The sequence below is a fragment of the Neltuma alba genome, unplaced genomic scaffold, assembly GCF_004799145.2.
Source record: "Neltuma alba isolate B1F8T4 unplaced genomic scaffold, ASM479914v2 tig00006982_pilon, whole genome shotgun sequence".
NCBI lineage: Eukaryota > Viridiplantae > Streptophyta > Magnoliopsida > Fabales > Fabaceae > Neltuma > Neltuma alba.
In genome coordinates, this window is record NW_021634642.1 from 24360 (window position 1) to 45496 (window position 21137).

General features: G+C 35.0%; 1 protein-coding gene across 1 annotated transcript; it reads left to right on the forward strand.

The window, feature by feature from the left end:
• Positions 1-218: 218 nt before the first annotated feature.
• On the forward strand, positions 219-12333 carry LOC114751539 (uncharacterized). Its single transcript, XM_028940197.1, has 13 exons — positions 219-630; positions 733-810; positions 2429-2586; positions 4220-4283; positions 5571-5638; positions 7687-7939; positions 8094-8228; positions 9404-9510; positions 9594-9647; positions 9738-9821; positions 10328-10491; positions 11621-11764; positions 12105-12333. Exons 1-12 carry the CDS (start codon positions 354-356, stop codon positions 11760-11762), a joined length of 1584 nt encoding a protein of 527 aa, XP_028796030.1. The 5' UTR covers positions 219-353; the 3' UTR covers positions 11763-11764; positions 12105-12333.
• The last annotated feature ends 8804 nt before the right edge of the window (positions 12334-21137 follow it).

The window sequence follows — 21137 nt, forward strand, 5'->3', positions numbered from 1 at the left end:
TAATGTTTTCTCCATTTATTTTTTATGATTATTTCATTGGAATTTTGGAATTTGGATCAATCTCATGTAGCGCACACTCACACACACGTGTGTGTGTGTAGACACCTCTCACATTTCTGACTTCACTTTCAGTGTGATAAATTTGAATTTAAAATAGAAAAAAACACAAATTAAAAAAAAAAAAACGAATTTCCTCCTCCACTGTTTTTTCATTAATGCACTTGCGTTCCATGTCGTAGATCTGATTCCGTACGAGAAGATCAGGAAGATCTGATCTTGCAAGGTCAGGCTATTTGCTGAAGAATATCGAAGGAGTAATAGAATTGAAAGAACAAGAATTTCACCCGAGAGCAATGCTATCGAGTAGATTTTCCTTTTTAGGCGGTCGAGATTCGGGTGGGGAAGATCATTCTCCGAAGGTCAAACTCCTTCCTACATTGAAACTTGAAGCAGATAAAGAAGTATATCGTCCTGGTGATCCAGTTGTGGTCACCGTCGAGATCTCCAATCCATCTACTTCGTATTCATTTTTAGTTGAAAGACTGAGTTTTGAGATTAAAGGCATTGAGAAATTGGATGTTCAATGGTTTGCCACGCAGAAACCGTTGCCAGGTTCAAAGCAAAAGAGAGGTTCGTTTGATGAACTTGTTCTTATTGTTGGTCTATTGTTGTTTGCTTAGCCTCCTAGCAACCCACAAGCATTGGTACTATTATGTCAATTTTTGTGCTCAGGGGAATATGTTTTCATGGACGGCTCAACGACTGCCATGGTTGCAAATCAGATCGTTTCTGCTGGCACCAGCAAATCATGTATGTCTAATTCTATGTATTAAAGAATCCCGCCTATCTGTTGAGTTCTTGCATTTGCTTAGGGGATTAGCATGGTTCTGAAATTTGCGAATTCGAATAATTCGTTTTAGCTAAGTTAACGGGTCTGCGTCGGGAATTTCCTCGTTAGTCATTGTACTCTTTTCTGGGGATGTTACAACGGCCATTTCATCTAAACTAGGCTTGTGAGTACTGCAGTTTGTTATAGTTTATATATACACATATGTGTGTGCGCGCGCGCGGTTCCTAGATTGTCCCTTCTGCTAACTCATAGAGACAACAAAAAATTGTTGTATAGTTTTCAACAAAAAAAAATTGTTGTATAGCACTTGCAGAGACTGGCACTAGAAAATATTGACAAGGGGCGTGGAAGGTAAAAATAAAGTTTTTACCGGGGGCAACGTTACAAATTTTTCAAAACTCATCTGATCTACGTCTAATGTTACAAAGGAAGTAAAGTTTAGGGGATGCGGCTTCCCCTGTTTGGGATAACCTGGCCCCCTTCCTAAGTACATGATACTCATTGTATTTCTGAGGGAATAGCTGCACAATTATTAATTCCATATATTTGTACGATGACTTTAATAATTGGCATTAAACAATAAAACTTTTATAGTTAAAATGCTCTGTCTATGAACACTTGATAACGGTTTGAATCACCAAAACAAAAAGAAAAACTAAAAGCAAAGATGTTAGAGTTTTACATGCTGCTTGTGGTGGTTGAGCATTCTAATATGACATTTCAACTACAGAGGTCTCTGGATTTATTTTAGTGACATTTGTTCCTTTTTCATATCTAAAGGGGAAGTGTAACTATTGACACCCGAGGAGTTTCATTTAATTATGTCTAAATAACGGAAACTGAAGTTAGGCCAGTAGGAGAATAAAAGAAGTACCTATGGTCACTTGTCAGAGTTGGAAAATATTTTATTCATTATGCCAAAATGGAAGTGAGTGCCTTATGGAGTTGAAGTTTGACTAGGTGTGATGCGCTGGTGTTAGGAAAATAAAAATATCAAGGGAAAAATGTGTTTGTAGATCACTGCAATTCGGTAGTGCAAAGCATGAGCAGTTGATACTGAGTATGCTGCACTTGAAGTAAAAACGCAAGCTAAGAATTACGGCAAATGAAGGGAAGAAGTGAAACTTCCTGAATGCTTGTAATCTCATTAAAAGTGCTCTTCAATATCCATGAGATTTATTTCACTTGGGTCATCATGCATGTGCACCTTTTGAATTGTTGACTTGGCCATTCATTACTTCCTCTTGCTTTGCTCAATTATGGATGTATAGCTTACTGCTTGATTATCTTTGTCTATATGAGTGGCCGCGTCCAGGGGACATAAGTTATTGATCATAGAAGTAAATTATATCGTCTATCCATTTAGGGGTTGTATTCCGAGAACACCAGTCTAAATAAAACCAGCTTGAAAGTTTTCTACAACTGTTTGCCATTTCTAGTTTAAATGGTTTTCTTTCAAATTTCCTGTATGTATTAGTTTGGTCATCATTCATTGTGTTACATGTTAACTTGTCATACTTGTATTTTATCTATTTGTATAAATACAGATTTGACTATGTAGTCTATCATTATTTGCAGATGTTGTGCGAATGCTTCTGCCTAGCATTATTCCACCATCTTACAAGGGTTCAACTGTTCGCTATTTTTACTATGTTAGAAGTGCATTAATGGGAGAGTGGCTAGTGATGGAAAATGGGCAATCATTTGCAGAGTCTGTACAAGATGTTACTAATATGGTTGGTTTTCAATAACTTGCGCTAATTTATGATAAAATGTATTTAAAAAGTTTTATTTTCATATTAAGGACTTGTAGTTCATTTCCAACTTGAACATATTGCGTCTTCGTTTCTTATATTTTGAGATTAATGCCTATAAACATAAATTAGTTGAGGAGCGATTATGTGACCTCTCTTTGGTTATTTGCTCAGTCTTTTCTAAGGAATCATTTTGTCTTTTTTAAAGAGAGTTTGACACTCTCTTGCTTTGTTGAGATTATTAAACTATCCGTTTCTTATAGATTTTCTGTTCAGGAGGGTACCATTTGTTGCTTCTTATAGTATCAATAAAACACTTGTCAAGTCTAAAACCTTGGGTTCTATAAATGGCTTATACTATTTGAGATATTTTTGTGATGAATGTCACAAAATGTTAAAGTAACATCTTGGTAAGTCACGTACAAAATTCTTGAAGAAAATGATCTGTCTTGTGATTTCTCTGTATAAATGGGAATATAGATCGTTGGCAAGGAATAGAAGAGAGTTTTTGATGCAGGAGCTGAGAAGAGACCTGTTTTGAAGTTATGGCAGATACACTCACCTTGAGAATTTCCATTGCCTGATTTTAAAGGCTTTTTGATGGAACTTGCAGGATTTCTCTCTCATTCCTTAGAACTTGCTAGGGCTGCTCCTTCTGTATATTTTCCTTTTCCTTTCAAACTTTAGCTGTTCTCTTGGATGTGTACTTCTTTTAATACTTAACTATTGCTCATCCTAGAATGACAATCTATCCTAATTGTGGATGAGACAGTAGAACCATTCCAGATCAAGTTAACGTGATATACTCCAGCTAAGAGGTCTAGACAACATCAAAGCTTAGACCTCTCTCTTGATGCCATGGGTATAATATACTGAAGAGAGTGCCCTTACCTAGACACTTGAGTTGAGTTTTCTTCCTTGAGGGAATAATAATGCAGATAAAGGATTACGATGAAATATACATGGGTTAGCCATATGATGCACGTCTAATGTTCGGTCTAAGTATTATAGAAGTATAAATGGGTCTGATCGTCCAAGATATGCAAGGCTTAATGGTGCTGCCATCATGTTGTGTTTCGCTTCTTTATATTCAGAGTCAGGGTTGTTCTAGGTGAAGTTTTATTTTGTTTTTTGTTAGGCTATTTGGGATGCTCTATATATAGGCTTTAAGTACCTCTAGTGCAGGAGAGAAGAAGATGGTGGTACAACATGCTGATAGGGCTTTTTGCTTGGTTCGGGTGAAATTGTCGTTATAAAAATATTAAAAACAAAGTGGTCTTAAACAACGTTATTCTTAGGAACTGGGCATTTTCCATAGCCCTGCCTCAGGAATGACCCTTCCATCATTGTGATGGAAAATGACATTTTACGTAGCCCTGGAAGTTTGCTTTTACTTCCCTTTGATTTGAAGCTGTTGGGGGAATTGTTGACCAATATAGCATGCCATCACCCCTTTTTATAGTCTGCAGTGCCTATAATTCGTATGACGTGTGTGCAGATGTTATATGCCACAACCATATGTTTATACAAAAGATGTGTGCTTTTTTTAGTGTCAGCCTTTCAATATGTTTTGTTGGTAGCTCTATCAAATTTTGTTGAACTCGTGCTTTTGCAGGAAGTGCGTATTCCATTACAAGTATGGGTAAATCAGAAAAGCAATGGTTTACTGATGGAAGAAGGTCAGTTTGGTTGTCTTTTCCTTTGATTATGTCTGCTTTGTAAACTATGTTGCTTTATTGATGGGCTTAAACAATCACCATGGGTCTGTTTGGGGCAATCTAGGTACATTCTAGGATGATTAGAAATGAAGCTGATCATTCCTTATTCTAAGAGCATCAAGATGTTAATCTTTGCACTTTAGTTCGTTATAAGGGTGCTATTATTATCGGAAATGAGGAAAGAGGTCTCAGTCTAAATAGCCACCGGTTGATAAGAATTTTGGCAAGTTGAAATACCTTTTGGGCATTGAGGTAGCTCAATTCAGCATTGGGGAAGTAATTTCATGATGAAAGCAAACATTGACCCTTGATCAAATTATGTTAGATTATTAGTCAATTAACACTCTCATGGATTCTGATATCTAACTTCTACAAGGATAGAGGGGTTCTTTGACAAATCCTAGTAGATAACTGGCGACATGTAGGACAAAGGGGGTTATCTTACGGTCACTTCATTGCATATATCTTAGAGCCATTTGGATGTAGTCACGCGCATTCTCAAATATGCCAAAAGGGCTTTTGGGAAAGACATGCTATATTAGGATCACAAACATACCCAAAGGTTCTTAGTGGCTGGGGCAATGGCTGGATGGTTAGTTGCCTAAATATTTGATGGTGTTACTCGGTGGGCATTTATTGAGCCAAATCTGAACATGGTTCATATACTTTGGAGAAGATTCTGTTGCCATGTGGAAATAGTAAAGCAGGGTGCAGCAATTTTCACATCATTCTATTGAAGAAGCATGGTGGCTGACAACCCTACTTTGTCCAAACCTATATCAATCAAAATGGAAACAAAAAAAAAGAAAATCAAATTTCCTTAATCATTCTCACCAAAATTATAGCTAACAATTTGGAAATATAATGTTGGCTAAAATGAAAAACTTAATCCGTAATCATTCCTGCCAAAATTACAGTGGTGTACCCTGTCTGAACCTCTGTCTACCATCCAGCTTTGACTTCACATGGGCAGGCTGTTTAGTATTGTGCAAAAAATTAATGACTTATTTTGCTCCTTTTGTACTTATTCAAATTCAACAATGTTGATGATGAGAACAATGAATTTTGTTAGAATAATTGGATTGTGTATTTGTACTCATGTAAGTGGGCTAGATTTCACTAACACGTGTATTACTTCTTTGCTAATTATTCTTTTTTCAATTTAATGTAGTTTTACAATAATATATTGTTCATGGTCTGCTGAAAAGCGTTATAATTAATGTATCCTTGTAATCTCTATGTTTTCAGAACTCGTTCCCTCAACCACTGTCCAAATGGATATCTATTGGAAAGTGATGGATGGAGATGCTGATTGGGTATGCTATTGGTGCTATTTACTTATTGGGTAAATTAAACGTACCTGTGGTTTTAGCCTAATACTCTTTTGTGAAACCCTTATTTTCAAAGTTCCCATTAGTTTATGATTTTATCATTGGCTTTTCAGACATGTGGAAGTCATTAATAAGAGACTACTTAAACTTGGTGTAGATAGGGTTCAAGAGGATATAAGAAAATCAACATTCATCTAAATGAATGTAAATTAAATGATAAGTAACTAGCATGGAAGAAGCTTCTTTGGGCCAGAACATGCAATGCTTTTTGTGAAGTATATTGGTATTTCATCAATCAAGTTTTGAATTATAACATCCTATCCTTTAAAATCATTAAACTTAAATAATTTCATAAACATGTCAGCTCTGCTATGGTAGAAAAGAAGTAAACCTGTTAAACACCCTGCCATAATAGAATTTCAGACATCCTTTGTATGAATATCATCTACTTGAGTTAGTTGACGTCTAGTATGGAACAGAAAGTGTATCCGTAAAGCAATCTTTTCCTTGGTGAAGTAGTGATCAATCTCCACATGGTTGCTATATTGCTCCTCAGACTTTTTAGAGGACCTTGACATTGAACTTTCAGAATATTTACGAGATGTTTGAGCTACAATTGACATGTGTCATCAGTATTTATTGGGTTAATGTTAAAAAAAAAATTGTATTATAGATTAAAATTACAAAACAACAAAACCATCAAAATATATTTTTCTCCTAAAAATATTATAATTTACAGAATTACTGGCTTTAAATAACTTTTATAAATTTCCTAAAGTGTACTAAAGTTGCTTATGATAAAATAAATTCAAAATTTACTAAAATTATGAAAAATATTTAAGATTTATATCAAATTATTTATCATTAAATTTATGCTATGAAATTTACAAAATCAAAAGCTATATGAAAGTAGGGACATTGGTATCACAACTAACCACAATTTTTTACTTAGATTAAAATTAAAAAACAACAAAACCATCAAAATATATTTTTCTCCCAAAAATATTATAATTCACAAAACTACTGACTTTAATTACTCCCTTTGTCTCTTTTTGTAAGAAACAATCTCTCTCTTAGTGGTGTTCTTAAATATAAGAAACCAATCCTCTTTGTCTAAAATTTTAAACTGATCTTTCTACTTTTACCTCCATTAAATATATGCTACTTATTATCTCTCTGTAATAAATTTTCGCTCATTATCTCTCATACACTCTATTTACAAACAAGGGTATCATTGGAAAAATGTGTCTATCTATATTACACATTTATTACTTTTAACTAAAACATTTTGAACAGTGTGATTTTGGTAGTTGTTTCTTACAATAAGGGATGGAGGGAGTGGTATGTAAATTTACTAAAATGCACAAAAGTTTCTTTATGATAAAATAAATTGGAAACATAACAAAATTTATGAAAGTGTGCAAGATTTATAACAATTATTTAATATTAAATTTACACTCTGTAAACTAACAAAATCATAAGCTACATAAAACTAGGGGTATCACAACTAAGCTGTTTGGGACAATTTTAGGTTAAACAGAATCTAGGAGATTGGATCAGAATAATTTCTAGATTGACCATTGGAAATTCATTTTTCCCCCCTAATTATTCTCGTCATCAATAGAAATAGGAGGTTTAGATGCCAAGGTTGATACACCTTGAGTTTGACAATATCTCTCAGCCTGGTCTCATTTCTTTCTGTCTCTCAACTTCATGCCAGAATCATTCCTACCCATCTCCCGCCCAGTTTTCTCCGCTCTGGAATAATGTTACTTTGAATCTCTTACTTCTGGGTTGTTGAAGGTCTTCCCTGTGATGTTTAATGCTTACACTTGTGAGTTAACCTGGCCCCTCCCATAAGTAAATCAGTCTTGGCTTGAGAATCCTTTTCAGGAGATTATAAATTTCTCACATTTTGGTTGCACTTTAAGCCATGATTAAGTATATTCTTTGGCGCAGAAGGTCTTATTGTGGGACATCTTTCTCTTTTCTTTGTTCAATGAAATCTTGTAAAATAAAACCACCCTTTACAGGTTAGAGCAAATGATATTAATGATGCTTTGGAGGAAGGATATGACAGCTCAAGGGATGAAGTATCCTCCGTTTCCTCATACAATCCGGTGAAAGATAATCTGCACAGAAGCTTTGGAAGTTCATTATCATTGCGTTCTTCATCAGCAAGATCTTTAAGCAGGGATCCTTTGGAAGGTTCTCGGATGAGTTTTTCTTCACAAATGGCACTTCCCCGACTCTCTGTGGCTGAGGTTTTACATGATTCTGCTGCCGGTGAGCTACATAAGTACCTGCAAATCAGTTTTAATGAAACTTGTTCTTTTTCTTTGAATAGGTTTAGTCCTGAAACTCACTGAAACTATCTTGTTTCTTAGTATCCTTGATGAGAAGGTTTGCTTTGCCAAATAACAATTTATTGTTGAAATAGATGTCTTATCACATCAGAAGTCATTGTCAATTGTCTCCCCAAGTCACCAACAGAAGTTCAGAAATCCTTTTTCTGCTGAAGAAGATGCAGGAGTTGCCTCTTCACCAGAAGCTGCAGCCATTAACTCTGCTTCATGTAAATTCTTTGCATTTGTTTTTGTTTCCAGTAATATTTTGTATGTTCGAGCACCTTATTAGACCCAGCATGGTGTTTTGAACTTGATCATTCATGATTTGAGACGTGTGGTTCATCACCAATTGAAATTTCAAATATTATGTTCTATCTGCGAATCATGGAATCCCTGTAATTGTTGTAGAACTAAGTCCTATTTGAGTGATCTATGAAGAAAATACATTTCAGTCTGGTTTTGCACCATACGAGTTGAGATTTACTGGTTTCCTCAATTTTTTTCACAATTTTAATGTAAAATAATTAGCATGCCACAACCTATGGTTTTGATTTTCTTCACTTTGCCGCCTCTTCATTTAAAAGTTGATATTCTCCAAACTGATATTTTCTCCATTAGCAAGAGTGTTGCTGTGTAATCATAATATCATAAAGGACGGAGTTAGGCACTATAAGTTAGTTAGATAAATAGAAAGTTGCATTTTTGATGTACTTTGGGCTCGAGTGGGAATTTTGGGAAGTGTGGTGTCTGACTGGAAGAGACGAGTTAGGGATTATGAAGTGGATGTGGAAGAAATTTGGGGATGGGGATAGAATTTTGGGAGTTTGGGCTTTATTAGGAAGGGGTTGAGGACTTTGAGATGAAATTGTGAATTGGCTTGGATTTTCTGTTTGATATTTAAATGAATTAACGCACAACTCAGTGTAATGCTAATAAATCAAAGTTTAGATGGCTGAATGTCAACTTTTGAACGACAGCTAGAATATTATAATTTACCCCTTGTTTTTAAAGGGAAAAACTCAGGTTTAGGTTATATCACATTTTTTTTAACCATCTTGCATTGATTTCCCTCGCTTATTTTTTTTTTTTAAAAGAACTTTAAATTAATTTTCAGCAGTGAATTATATTTTTTTAAATCACGTGACAATTTGTGTTGATTAATAGCTTGGACATTTGGGTGTATGGCTATAATCAAATGACTTCACATGGTATGAAACATCTGTTATTAATGTCCTTCATTAATGTTTGCCACTGTTGCTTGACTTAATTTGCATGTGAAATATGCATGTCAGAATACTTTTACATCTTAAAAATAGATTATCCCTCTTATAAAATGTAAGCCTTCTGCTTCGAGATGGAAAAACTATCTGGTTACCTAATTTTTTGCAAACATTTTCTGCAGCAGAAGGCTTCATTAGAGGAAGGTCATATAACATCAGGCTGGACGACCAAGTTCTGCTTAAATTTTCCCCAAAAAATTCCGACTCCAATTATTACTTCAGTGATATGGTAATAAAAATCATGTATGATTTATATCAATTTTGTTGAAGCAAACGTTATAATAACCAATCACGGACAATTTCATGTTACAGATAGGTGGGACTCTAACTTTCTTTCATGAAGAGAGAGCTCGGAGATGCCTTGAGGTTTGTCTGCAAACTGTGGAGCTTTACGCTCTGACTATGTTGTGGTTGATGCTTGAGGTTTTTCAAACACTATTCTATATGCTTATGCAGGTCTCAATAACACTGGAAACTTCAGAAACTATAAATCGGAGATTTGTCCACCCTTCTAGAAAGCATTCCCCCACAATCACAAAGGTATTTATTTGTTGGCATATGGAGTTCTAGTTGATGAACTGCACATTTTTAATTTCTCATGCTTGATGCCGCTTCTTTTCTGTGGTGTTGAAGTACGCAATAGTCTTGAGGATTTCATTATTTTCTTGGAGGAATGTTAGATTTTGTAGATAGCACTTTTCCTTTTTTGTTTGTTTTTTGGTTAGTTTTGAAGCCTCTTCATGTTGCCTTAGCTGAAAGGTTCGTTCATTTAGTAGGGGGTTTCCCGCTTTTCCCCACATCGTGGTGAAAGTTCATCTAGTGTCTTTGTTGCCTTTGCAATAGAAACGTTAAACTAGTAGTCCCCCCCCCCCCTGTTTCCTTGCATTTTTCCCCCTTAAAAATGAAATTTCATTTAGTGTCCTATGTCAAGTCTGTGAAAAATTGAAGATGAGATCTGACTCACGTTATCACCATTAAGTTCTTTCTATGTGCATATGCTAATGATGTTGGCTTCTGATACTTTTGTTCTCACCTGTTTTTCTTAGGTCCAGAGTGACCATTATGAAGTTGTTGCAGATCTGGTGCAGACAAGTTTTCTTTTCTCTATCCCCATGGATGGTCCAATGTCGTTCTCCACTCCTCGTGTGTCAGTGCAATGGGTTCTTAGATTTGAATTTTATGCCACTCCAAAGACTTTGGATTGGACCAAGTATGAATTTCGACCTTGCCTCTTTTTTTTTTTTTTTGGTTTAAGCCCTAAAACACAATTTTCCATTCCTTTATGCATCTGGTTTTTACGTGCACTTGTCTCTACGGCTGGATCCATTTTATCAATCAGTCTAGGCATTGTGTTCATGTGATGTTGAACCATCAATTTTCACATCTTTATGTATTGTTGAGCCTTCACCTATTAAATTGTAGTTGGCAGCATGCCCGGCACCCTTGTGATAAGGGTTTCTGGTGCCAGCGCATGCCAACTTTGTCAGTGCAATATTCATTGGAAACAATGAAAAGACATGTCCCACACCCAACGATTTAACTCAACCATTTTCTATATATATATATATATGTGCATATATAGACGATATGAGGTATTTCTCACTTTTTCATGTTCATCACAAATTCACAAATAATAAAATAGCACAATCCACATGCAAAGAGTATAGAAAGTCATCAAGTCTCTGTGATTCTGTCCTACATAAATTGTTCAAAGAGAAAAGAAGGATAATAATGATGGGAAAACGAGACTTGATCTGAGAGAGAACAAAAATACAGAACAATGGTTGGAGTTGCTGCCTACGGAAGGGAGGACATAATCAGAAAGATGGAAAGGAATAACAAGGGATGAAATTTAAGAAAGTCAGTTTTTTTTTTTTTTTTTTTTTGGGGAGGGGTGGTATATGGTGGGTGTGCTGACAAAGGGCTGGCTGAATGAAGGGAGAAAAATAGTTATGAACCCTATAAAAATACCGAGAAACACCCAAGTTCTTACTGTCACAATTTTACTTGGTTTGACTGTGTCAAACAAAAATGTTAACACTGCAACTGCAGAATTGGCCAGCTATCTATGGCAGTTGACAACAAGCGTTTGTTGGCACAATATAGAAGGCTGCCCTTAAGCCCTCAACAATTAACTGTGTGATGATAGATAACATATGATTATATATATTGATATCATGATGCATGGCCAGGACAACACAGAAGCCTGCCCTTTCATCTGTTTCGATATCTCATGGAATGAAATAAGAGGGTTTAATAGCATTCTTAGTTTTAAAGCATTTTGAACTTTTGAATTAGCCATTGATTGTATTTTAAGCCATATGGTTTCTGAACCTCAGGTATGAACATCCTCTTCTGATTGAGGGGAGAGAAAAATGTGAATGGGTTCTTCCGATTACAGTGCATGCGCCTCCATCTAGGACTTCTGGGACAAGAACTGAGAAACCTGTCTCTCTGGATCCCCTGTGGGTGCATAATTAAAGGTATAAACAAATGTTTGATTCACTCTGAGCTCTCCCCTACCAATGCTATAAGTAGCCTGGTTCTGTCGCAAATCACTACGTTAAATTCTGTTTGTCCTAATCCAATTTCCATTTTTCTTTGAATGAACCAAACTTAGAAGTGAAAAACATCATCCTAGAATTCTCTCTTTTGAATAAAGTTACTCAAAAAGGAGTTTAATCCATTCGAGTTTCTGCATTTTGAGTACAGATGAAGTATGCATACAATCCACTATTTTAGGTTTGTAAGTATCTGTGAAGCTTAATGCACAGGCTTTTCCTTCAAATGTGAGCCCCTGAACTGAATTTCTGGATTAATCAGGTGTAGAATACGTGAGATTTATACCAACCCCAGGTCTTGGACTTTAAGCTGTGTACAGTCGGTGCTGAAATTCATGATTATAAGAGTACAATATTTTTATTTTCCGTCCTATTTCTATTTTGCCTTTTGTAGATGGATGATTGTCATGATTCCATTCGTACTTCATTTTGATTATGTTGTGAACCAAGTTTTCCATTGAATTTTATGGATTTTTCTATTGGCCATTAAATTTGATAGATATGATGATCCCAACTCATTTATTTTGCTTTATACTGGGATCAAGGCTGAACACCGTAGACATGAATAAAACAAACTAGAATTCCACCCAAAACTTTCTAAGTGTTCTCTCTGTTTTGTTTTAATTATTTAATATAATTAAACAGAGGCACACATACAAATATGTCAATATCAAACTCGAATTTGGGATCTCATTTAAGCATGGTGAATGGTGTTGTCACCAGGACAACTAGCCATTAACTTTCTTATTGTGCTTGTCTATTATTACTATTATTACCGGTAACAAAATCTGATTCTCTTTATTTGAATCTTTTTAAAAAAGCTTCTCTTTATTTGAATCTAATTCAATAAAATTTTGAGCAAATATACAGGAGCAAGTATTTATAAAAAAAAAAAATGAAAAGGTGCAATAATAAGCAGACTAATAAATCATGTAAAACAATCTTCTTTATAAAAAGTTTGATTCTGTAAGAAAAAATTATAGATACTGTAATTTTCTCTTCTATCATTTGAACTTCATCGTTTTTATTACATAATTTGTCATAAACCTTGCAAAATAATTTTTTAATCTAGTTTTGTTATCACCATAACGTATGTGATTAACCGAAGAGAAAATTCTTTTTCGGGTCTGTTTTCTCTCGATTGTTTTTTCCCTTCGCGTATTTGTTCCCATTAATTTTTATTGCCACTTAATTGAAAAGCAGAATATTTTATTGAAAAGAGGAAATAACAGTACTTTATTCTCCAACTTGCTTGCAAATGTTAAAACAGGATATGTTTATTCATACACATAAAATTACTCTCTGATTACTTGAACTGACATATAATACATACATCACATGCAAGAATCGCATAATTTTACATGAACATAACGAAACTAAAAAGCACGGGCAACAGTGACGATGAACATTTGTAACTGGATCTGAGAAAGTATTGGCTGCAACCTCATAATCGATGTCAATTTGCAAATGCTTCACTATTTGATTTGATTTCTTGCATCATGCATCTTAATGGACTCGGTTGACTCTGCGGACAAAACCGCTAACCGAAACTACCATCCATATAATATAACAATAATGATCCTAATAACTACGCCTGAAATGGGACGAAATTTGGGATCACGAATTCTAAGTGACAACAATTCTAACATACGAATAAATATGATGAAGAAAATGGAGATGAATCCAATGACACTTGTAACAGCTGCAAGCAAAGTGTTATTGCTCACAATCAAGCGTATAGCTGCTAGAAACGCAATGGGCATTGCTCCAAGGGCCACATCAACAAAGAACTTGGCATGTTCATATGCTGTTCTTGCAAAACGAAAATCTCCAAGTGGGACCCATAGAAGAATGACAGAACCAATGGTGGAGCTATACATAGCAATAGTGTTAAAAATCATGAATATCCTGAATAGTGTTTGATCAGCCAAAAGTGCCAAGCCTCTTTGCTTTGTGATCGGGTCATCTGATGAGTAGAACCCACCCGGTACTGTGAAACCAGCCGTAAATGTCACTGTGGCTATTAGTACGGCCATAAGTGCGAGTGAATTGGCTGCATCCTTCACATTCCACACGTTGGTGTATGTATTGTGTGTGGTACGCCCAGCATATTTGCCTTCAGGCCCACATCAGCACAATCTAAAATTGCATCTGCTAGGTACTGCAAGGTAATCAAATAAAAAAAGGATACTCTACATGCTATATTTTATTATAAAAAAAAAAGATTCCAGAATTAAAGAAGACTCTTCAAATGAAATAATAATGAATATATAGTTAATAGATACTTGTCATTTGTCAATCATACCTCTCTACTACGTGTCGTTGGATGTTTATTGTTCACCCGAACAACATCTCGAACTGTTAAACCTTTGTTATTCACAATGTTGACATCGATCATTTTGACTTGTGACAGATGGCGTAGAGTCCAAAGATGAAGTTCTGTTGAAGCCAAATGTAAGGGAGTATCTCTATTTACATCTCTCTCATTGATCATGTCATGATGAATTTTGGGGTGCTCCACTAGATGTCTTATCATGTTAATTTTTCCCTTCATTGCTGCAATGTGAACGATGTTCTGACCTGCATTATTCAAGAAAACTCCAGCATTGGACCAATCCATTTCAAGCAACTTTTTGACCACTTTAACATTGCCCTTTTCACAGGCGAGATGAATTGGAAGATTGCCATCTGAGTTTCATTGAAAAGCAATCATGGGAGATGTTTCTAACATTATACAAACTCCTTCCATGTAACCAGCGTATGCTGCATAATGAAGGGGAGTGTTGTTGTTCTCACCTCTTTGATACAACAGCTCTTTCTCTGTATCAACTATCATCTTCAATCGGTCTTCACCCCAAAAAAAAACAAAAAAACAAACTATATTAGAGAAAAGTGAAACAAACACGAAATTACTTATTTCAGGAATATGCTCACCTTTATTTCATTCTGATATAGCAGCATGAAGAGGAGAGTCGCCGTTTGAAATAGCCTTGACTGAGGGGATTGGAGTTAACCTCAAGAGAAGATAAAGGATATCATCAGCCCTTACCAGAACTGCTAAATACATTGGTGATTTACATCCATAATAATAGTTCCAAGTCCAATAGGTGGCCAGGTCACTTCGCTTGTGTGCAACTAAAAGGAACAGAACCATAGAATAATCCTTATTCAAAACAGCTTCGTGCAAAGCTGTCCTCCCATAATTGTTGCATAACATAATAAACCCCATTTTATCTATAGATTCCACCTCTTCAGATGTCATGGAATGTTTATCCAAGTCGAGAATGTTCTTAATCGCGAGAAGATTCTTAGCTCTGGCAGCAACACGTAGTGGAGTATCAACCTTTCATATTTGCCTGGCACAAAAGCTTAGGATAGTGAAAAGCAACAAGACGTAAAACCTGTTCACTCCCATGTTGGGCTGCAACATGAAGCAACGAATCACCTGTGGGAGTGACATGATTGAAAATGGCGGCCACATCAACCTTATTTTTTGCACAAACTTTCTCCAGTACATAAACAAATCTATCTGCATCTGTATTTTTATCAGAAGCCGCCTCATACAACTCATAATACATAATTTGTACCATGTTGTCACAAAATGGCATATCATCGAGTGATGAACTGAACTGCTTTTCCATCAGTTCACGCATCTTTTCGTTGCCACAAAATTGAACATCATCATCAACTGATGAACTTTCCAGCATTTTGATCAGATTATGCATCTTTGTGCCGCGAACAAATGCCATATCATCGCGGAACTGCATTTCCATCAGCTCACTGATCATCACTTTGCTGCTAACACTGGACTGCCACTTTGTTTGTCTGCTCATGTTCTCTTCCTCCTACTCCCAAATATCTCCCATAACATCTAAGATTATTTCACCAGAATTCGAATCGCCCATTGCAACTAGCTCCCTCTTCAATCAAATGCAATCCAAAACCATAAACCTCTTAATGGATCACTCGACTCAACTTAATTTCAGCATTAGGGAAACCTTTATGCTTTATGTGCATTAAACAATTCAAGTCAATGCAACCATATGGTTACGTGTATTAGTTAGCTTTCTTTTACTTAGGCATTTATGTCAACGTTACAATTCCTAATTTCCCTTCTATTCACACTTGTTTTTACGAATAGACAATAGTATGAATAACTTTTTCGACTTTTGTTATTTTCATGTTCGTTCTATACAGAACCGACTTGAAAAATATTAATAGTGACACTTTTCTAAATAAATTTGGTTAAAAATTTTTCATATTGGTTCTTTTAAGGACTGGACTTGGAATTATGTCGCCGAGAAAAAAGACACAGAATTATGATCTCCATGTCAATTATATTCCTTGAGAAGCTGATGCGAAAATTACTTAGATTATAAGAAAATATTGATTTTTAAAAAAAATTGAATTTTTCATCACTTGATTCCTTGAGAAATTGCCACGAAAGTTATTATTTATGCTATAACAACATTTATTTTCCCAATCTAATCGTCATGATACTTTTTACATATCACTATCAGCCAAAGTCTTTCTTTTATTCTTAATTCCACGTCAATACGAAAATGAAATTCCAAACCATTCATAATTTAAACAAAATTGTCACAAATAATACTAACCATCAATAAATATTATAACACGTATTAGAGTGAGTTAGTTTGAAAGCTAGTTTGATATTCAATTTAATTCTAAATATAATATTTAAATCTACTTGTCTTATTTATTTATTCATTCATTCTTTTTTAAGGTATAGTAGTCATTGTAGTAGTTTTACATATTAAAGCTTTCATCAAATGGTAGTTTTAGCTAATACACATGATTAGCAAAGATGTTTTAGAGAATATAACATTTATTTAATATAAATAACTAACTTGATTAATTTTTTTAATCTACTCAAATTAGTTAATTAGCTTTTATACTAAGAATTGAAGATAGCATAATTTTTGCATTATGAACATTCAGGAAAGAGAAAAGCCAAACTAGTAGTTTTCTGCTGAAATATTCGTATGATAATGACGACAATGTTTGATGAAATGCTGCCAAAAAAATTTACTTTATATGATGACTAAGAAGTTCTTGCTAAATATCAATATTCTAATCTCTCTATACGCATTAGTATCACACCGAGAACTGCCACATGAGACTGTTTAATGCACACGCAAATGTTGGACTTGGCTTAATGTCTTTTTTCTTATTTAAAATTATTAATAAAATGTCAAGCTATTAAACAAATAAATAAATTCAAAAATACTAAATTTTACTCGTAATAATTTAAAATTGCAGCAAGAAGTATTTAAAAATAATTTTAAAAAATCAAATTTGGACCATTGAAATTTCAATCTAAGGGTAGAGATGGGTAGTGAAGGGGATGGGTGGAGGAGAGAAAACAAGTCCCAAGAAGAATCTTTAATACTACTTTGATCCTTAATATAAGAACTAATTAACTAATTTGAGTAGATTAAAGATATTAGTTAAATTAGTTAATATGATTATGTTTTATCTAAAACAATTTAAGCATTTTCTTTAATTTCCTCCCTCCCTTTTCCACTTGATTATTATTAGAAAATATCAATAGGGTTAATTTGGAAAGAAATTAATAAACATGTGAAATAGGTTTTATATATAAGACCAATATTAACTCCCCAATTAATTATCTCCTATATTAAAGACCGAAGGAGAGTATTATGTAATATTACTCTATTTTTATTTATAAGTCACTTGTAGGGAAAAATTTGTTCATAAATACAAGTTGCTTAAGGGGTAATTAATGAGCTTTTTTTTCAATTTTACCTGTTGACTTAAATAGGTGAGAGAAAATATAAAACATATTCTTTTAATACCTTCCTTTAATAAGAGCAAATGTGAAAAAAAAAAATCAATCTAATGCATTTCTTGGTTTGTGAACTTGGCATATAAGTGACTTATAATTAGCAGTAGGGTGATATCATTACAAAAAAATTGACTTTTAGTGGCGACATATAAAAGTCACCACTAAAAGGCGACTTGTCACTACTGAAAAGTCGTTGTCGTAACAGCCGTGGCTGAAAACTTTCAACGATGACTAAAAAGGTCATCGCTGAAAGACACTTTCAGCAGCGATTTTTAGAAGTTTCAGCGGCGACATTTGTCGCCACTGAAAGACACTTTCAACGGCGACGAGAATGTCACCGCTAAAAGACACTCTTTTCACTGCTGAAAGACACTTTTGACGTCGACATTCTTATCGCTGCTAAAAGAATTTTCAGCGGCGACAAATTGGGACGTTTAGTAGTGACTTTTTTGTCACCACTGAAAGTGATGCCTAAGAAGAATTGGCTTTACCAACGTCACATCATCACCGTCGGCCGCCATGTCATCACTAGCCACCTCCACCTCATCATCAACCAGGTGCCATGTCATCACTAGCCAACTCCACGTCATTGCCATATCACTCCTCCCCACCACATCATCGTCCAAATATTTTCACCTTAAATGTGTTTTCTTCAAGGTTCGAACTCGTGACCACCTCCTTTCGTATCCAATCTTCTTACCGCTGAGCCGGATTGAATTTGTTTATTACTATTGTAAAATAAAATATATATTATTATATTACACTTTCAGCGGGGATATTATAAAGTCATCGCTGAAAGTAAACCCAGTGATTACATTACCTTCCGCTCAAAGGCATACTTTTAGCGGTAACCATAGAATGTCAACGCTAAAAGTGAATCCAATGATTACATCACCTTCTGCTCAAAGTTGAAAGTCTTAGTTTCAGCGGCAACTTTTTAGTGTCGTCGTTGAAAGTCCACTTTCAGTGGCGACTTTTTTTGTCGCCGCCAAAAATCATCGTCTAAAGTCTTTTTTTTTTGGTAGTGTATGCTTTTTACACTGTTAATTCATGCCCTTTTTTTTTAAAAGCAATATTGAAAGAAAAAGTGGTGATATAATTGCAAATAAAACGTTTTAATCTCAAGTATTTATGTTGATTATATTTTAAACTTACAAAGAAAATGAAACTCGTTGGTTTAAAACGCAACCGACATAAATGTCATTTTGTCCTAATTAAATTTCCGGATTTTCTTTGATGCATCAAAACTTAGAAATGGAAAACACCATCCTAGTATTCTCTCTGTTGAATAAAGTTACTCAAAAAGCAGTTTAATCCATTTGCGTTTCTGCACAGTTTGAGTAAAGAAGTTGAAATGTATGCGATCCACTATTTTAGGTTTGTACGTATCTGTGAAGCTTAATGTGCAAGCTTTGAACTGAACTTCTGGATTAATCAGGTGTAGAATACTTGGGATTTTTACTAAACCCAGATATTGGACTTTAAGTTGTGTACAGATGGTGCTGAAATTCAGGATTATAAGAGCATAATATTTTTATCTTCTGTTCTATTTCTAATTTACCTTTTGTAGTTGGATGATACTGTAACAAAAAATTATAGATATGGTAATTTTCTCTTCTAATAATGTTTAATCTAGTTTTGTATCACCGTAATTAAACAAAGAAAAACTCTATTATTTTTCTCGTCTATTTTCTCTCAATTGTTTTTTCCCCTTGGTGTATTTGTTCCAATCAATTTTGATTACCACTTCATTAAAAAGCGGAAACTTCTCATCGAAACGAAGAAATAACCATACTTCATTCTCCAACTTGATTACGAATGTAGAAACAAGAGATATTTATTCATAGCCGCATAAAATTACACTCGGATTACATGCACTATGCGTAAATGTATGATGCATAAATCATACGCAAGAATCACATAATTTCAGATCAACATCTTTAAGGCTGGCCAAAAAAATAAAAAAAGAGATCAACATCTTGAATCTAAAAGCATGGCCAACAATTTATTTATTTATCGGGCCTGAAGAGAGAACTTCCATTCAAATAAACGGGAACTACCAGAAGCAAAGTTCACAAACGCCATAACATAAGCCAAACGGCAGATACATGCACAAAAGAACAACGAAAAGCATGACCAATCCCTTCTCGATCTTCTTTAATCTCAGGACCTTGACAATGAGCATAATCATCATGAGAATCTTAAAAAGCGTGGGTAACAATGATGATGAACATTTTTACCTGGACCTGAAAATACGATAATCATCTAATTTGATTCTTGGCATCATCTTGATCGACTTGGTTGGCTTTGCCAACAAGATCGGAGGCCCAAATGTCTAGCCTCCATAGAATAAAACAATAATGCTCCTAACAACTAAGCCTCCGATTTGACGAAGTACGGGAATGCGAATTCCAATTGGAAACAATCCTAAAAAGCCAACAAATATCATTACGGAAATGAGCATTATGATGAATCCAATGACACTTATAGCGTGTGCAACTAAAGTGTTATTGCTCGCGATCAAGTGTACAGTAGCTAGAAACGCAACGGGCATTGCTACAAGGGCCATAAAGACAAAGAACTGAGCATGCCTATATGCTCGTGTTGCAATACGAAGATCTCCAAGTGGGACCCACAGAAGAATGATAGAACCAATGGTGGAGCTATACGTAGCAATAGTGTTAAAAGCCAAGAATATCTTGAATAGTGTTTGATCGGCCAAAAGTGCCATACCCCTTTGTTTTGGGATTGGGCTATCCGATGAGTAAAACCCACCTGGTACTATGAAACCAGCTGCAAAAGTCACTGTGGCTGAGTATGGCCACGAGTATGGCCACAAGTATGAGTGTGTTGGTTGCATACGTCACATTCCATTCTTTATTGATGGATCTTGTGAGCGGCACGCTCGGCATATTTGTGGCCTTCAGGTCGACATCAACCATATATAAAATTCCAACTGCTAGAATTAACCTACAAGGTAGTCAAATCAAACAGGCTTACATGTTATATTCTATTATTAAGAAAAGAAGTGTCTAGAATCAAAACCTTTTAGAAAGTTAATAGAAAGAGGACATAGATGGTTGTCAATCTTACCTCTTGAAGTGTCCTTGGAATTCTACGTTGCATCCAAACTACATCTAGAGCTATTAAACCTTTGTTATTGACTAGGTTCATATTGATCCTTTTGTCTTGTGATAGAAGGAGTAGAGTCCAGAGACGCAATTCTCTTGAAGCCAAATGTAAGGAAGTATCTCCAATTACATCTCTCTCACTGATAGTGTCATGATGAATCTTGGGGCTCTCACTGATAGTGTCATGATGAATCTTGGGGTGCTTCAGTAGATATTTTATCACGCAAATTCGTCCCTTCATTGTTGCAATGTGAAGAATGTTTTGACCTTTATGATTCAAGAAAAGTCCAGCATTAGCCCACTCTATTTCAAGCAACTTTTTGACCACTTTGACATT

Excerpts from the sequence above, each read along its gene's own strand:
- LOC114751539 (XM_028940197.1), top strand. The coding sequence starts at position 354 with ATGCTATCGAGTAGATTTTCCTTTTTAGGCGGTCGAGATTCGGGTGGG. Across the intron at positions 5,639-7,686 it reads TGGATGGAGATGCTGATTGG|GTTAGAGCAAATGATATTAA; the intron begins GTATGCTATTGG and ends CACCCTTTACAG. Across the intron at positions 8,229-9,403 it reads AGCCATTAACTCTGCTTCAT|CAGAAGGCTTCATTAGAGGA; the intron begins GTAAATTCTTTG and ends CATTTTCTGCAG.